This window comes from Coffea eugenioides, chromosome 11 (genome assembly GCF_003713205.1).
Source record: "Coffea eugenioides isolate CCC68of chromosome 11, Ceug_1.0, whole genome shotgun sequence".
NCBI classification, from domain to species: domain Eukaryota; kingdom Viridiplantae; phylum Streptophyta; class Magnoliopsida; order Gentianales; family Rubiaceae; genus Coffea; species Coffea eugenioides.
Genome location: NC_040045.1, coordinates 40,676,093 through 40,679,041, shown reverse-complemented (window position 1 = coordinate 40,679,041; position 2,949 = coordinate 40,676,093). Strand labels below are relative to the sequence as shown.

At 35.7% G+C, this 2,949-nt stretch overlaps 1 protein-coding gene across 1 annotated transcript in view; it reads right to left on the bottom strand.

The window, feature by feature from the left end:
- Positions 1-2,587: 2,587 nt before the first annotated feature.
- The window catches only part of LOC113754043, a 21,083-nt gene continuing 20,721 nt past the window's right edge, over positions 2,588-2,949 (bottom strand). Inside the window, exon 4 of the mRNA XM_027298360.1 lies at positions 2,588-2,947. Within this exon, the coding sequence (XP_027154161.1) occupies positions 2,831-2,947 (117 nt within the window). The 3' untranslated portion in view covers positions 2,588-2,830. The remainder of the gene's footprint in view (positions 2,948-2,949) is intronic.

Here is a 2,949-nt window from a genome sequence, read left to right as displayed (position 1 = left end):
AATTTTCTGTCATGTGGCAGTGAATAACAGAGAAAGAATAGACTCAAAGAAATCAGATATATATTGTGGTCCTTTTCTCTATTTCTTTCTTGATATTCTGGTTCTTGTTCGGAAAAGCTGAAGATGATATATCATCATCATCATCATCATGGGGAATGAAAGTATAAAACGAGCAAAGACCATTCGATCAGCTGAAGTCACAAGCACAAGTAAGAAGCATGAATGAGAGTATATGTTTGAGTTGTCATGTTCATGTATATTCCCAATCCAACCCCGTTTGATGCTTCTAGGGTTTTCCAAATATTCGCACGGAAAAGAAAAATTTTTAGCGATTAAAATTTCATTAAGTTTCTTGGTAGGGGGAGCATTCACAGTACTAAAGACCTAAAAATTACTGTAAAAGACAATATTGTCGGTAAATATTGGACAAATTACGAGGTCATTATTATTGGGTTAAAGTTCCACGTAATTTCTTCGTGAATTGTGATTAAGGACTACAAGGAAGACTTGGTAACATTTCACGTGCCTGCGAATGGGAATAATCAACTTTTGATCAGAATTGAATTAAAAATGAATTTGTATAAGAAGTGAACTCAAATCTCAAACCAATGAATCCCAGTTGTATTATTTATTTATATTTTGTAATGTTGGATTCGTCCCAAAAGGAGTTGTTTAATTAAAAAAGTGAGTTATTTTTGTTTTTGTATGGGTTCTGGGCTGGTCTGGTCCTGAAAACACAAAAGAAAGATCAAATTTTTGGCCACTCTCATCAGAGCCTATCATCTCTGCATCTGATCTTCTGGATGCAATAAAGTTAAAACCCTTTTTTCTTAACTTTGTGCCTTGGATTTGTTCTTCTCTTGGTGTCTTTTACGATTCTTTCCTCCACCTTAACAGCGCATTAAAATCTCTGGTGTGTCCTTTACTGTTCCGTTCACCCTTTTCTTCTTGGCCCTATCCTCACTTCTCTTGCCCTTTTCTTTTTGGCCTGTCTCACATACTCTCTCTTCCCTCGTCATTTAATAAATGATATGTAACTGCGTCTGAAATCTTTTTTTTTTTTTTTTTTTTGTGGTTGACAAACAATGCTGTTTAACCTCTTAGGGTGAAATGGTTAATTTAAAGCATGGGCATGGCCTCCAGCTTATAAGATGTATGAACTTAGTAGGGAAATAAATATGTTTTGTACGGGTAACCAAAATTTGAGAAAACAGAGAAACAAGAGGTGGGAACGTAGGAAGATTTTTCCTTGATGAAGTCATATGATGGGAGTGGGGTGCAGGTAAATCGAGTTGAGTTAAAATTGGTTTACTTGAGTTTAAGTTTGAGCTTGATTTGGTTCAAGCACCTAACATCGAGATTGAACTAAAATTTGTGTCTAATTAAGATAAACTACAACTGGTCTCCTTTTTCTTGTAGGAAATAAAATATACACTTTACTAAAATAAATATTAAAATAGTGTGATTCTTAAGATTGTAATTCTTAGTCTATATTCAAAAACCTTTTATTGCCTTTGTTTCCCGCCGCTGCAAAGTCGTTTAAATCCTCATTTTTTTTTTCTGAATAATGCGAGACAAAAACAAAATACAAAACGCAAACTGTTTGAATCAAAATCTTGTGTTTTCCTGTCTGATGAGAAGAGACTCGATCTATTTCAATGTCATATATCAGGGTTTTCTTTCTTTCTAATTGCTGAATTGTCATGTCAAGGAGCTAGTCCAAAGAAAAAGTATAATACAATCAGTTCCATTTATTTGTTGTTTTGGCTTATTTTCAGTCTGTGTAGGCTTGCATAATCAACGATCAATTGCTGTTTCTGGCACCCGTTGTGCTCAAAACTCAAATCAGCTGCAAAATGAGTTGGTCTTCTCTTTATCTTTTACTATTTTTGGTATCAAGTTGACCTCAAGAAACAGGTGCACCCTGTTCAGTTCTCTTCCAGGTCTGCAAATGCTGTTGGAGTTGTGCAATCCATTGTTCATGATATGAATTGTATAGTGGCATCATGCAAGGCATAGAAAGAAACAGATCAAACATAGAGTTAGCTGTGGACTGGGAATTTCCCCTTCAAAAAATTTTGCTTGGGTAGGAATCTCAGTTTGTTCAGCCTGGTTTGTTGTAGTATTACTGAGTTGTAATATCTCTGTGTTACATATGATTTTCTGCAACAAAACGAGTTTAACTGCCTAAAGAGAGAGTTTACCTCAGGATGGGATTCAAATTTCAATAGTTTATAGAAACATTAGTAGAAGGAGCAGTCAGCAAAGTCATAGCTCAAATTTTCTGTTAAACCCATAATCATAATTCATCAAGTTCGACTCATAGCATATAGACTTCACTAAATTTTTCTCGATGTATAATTTGCCTTCTGATTCATCGTTGAGGAGGAATGAGAATGGGTTTCTTGAATTTGGATTAGTATTGCCAAACAGTCACTGACTGGATATTAGATGCCCTGGTCATATTATATCCTAATTTATACGAGGACTGCTTAGGGAATCCTGAATCCAGCAAATTTTAGCAGACTCGGAACTTGATAAGATACAAGTCCAGTAACCTCGCCAGCCTTGGAACAACTCCCAAGAAAAACACCAGAAAAGAAACCATTATAATAATATTTACTTCCTGCATCCTTGTTTTAGGCAAATACCATTGGGTTTGATAGATATATGCCTTTTTTTTTTTTGCCTAAATATGCATACTTACACGATTAGATAAGTAAATCAGACTTGACGAAACAATCTGTTGTATAACAGCAAAATCGCAGCCTTCTAAAGATCAAAAAGGAGGAGAAGACTCCCACCACCTATCTAGTTTCATCAGCTAAACCTATGCATACCCAGTCATGCCGACACTTGAGCTAGCACGACTTGCTTTCCGAGCGGGTTGATTAATGGCCTTGGTGAAGTACATGTAGTAATACACATTGAGAAGCATTGTTGCAACCA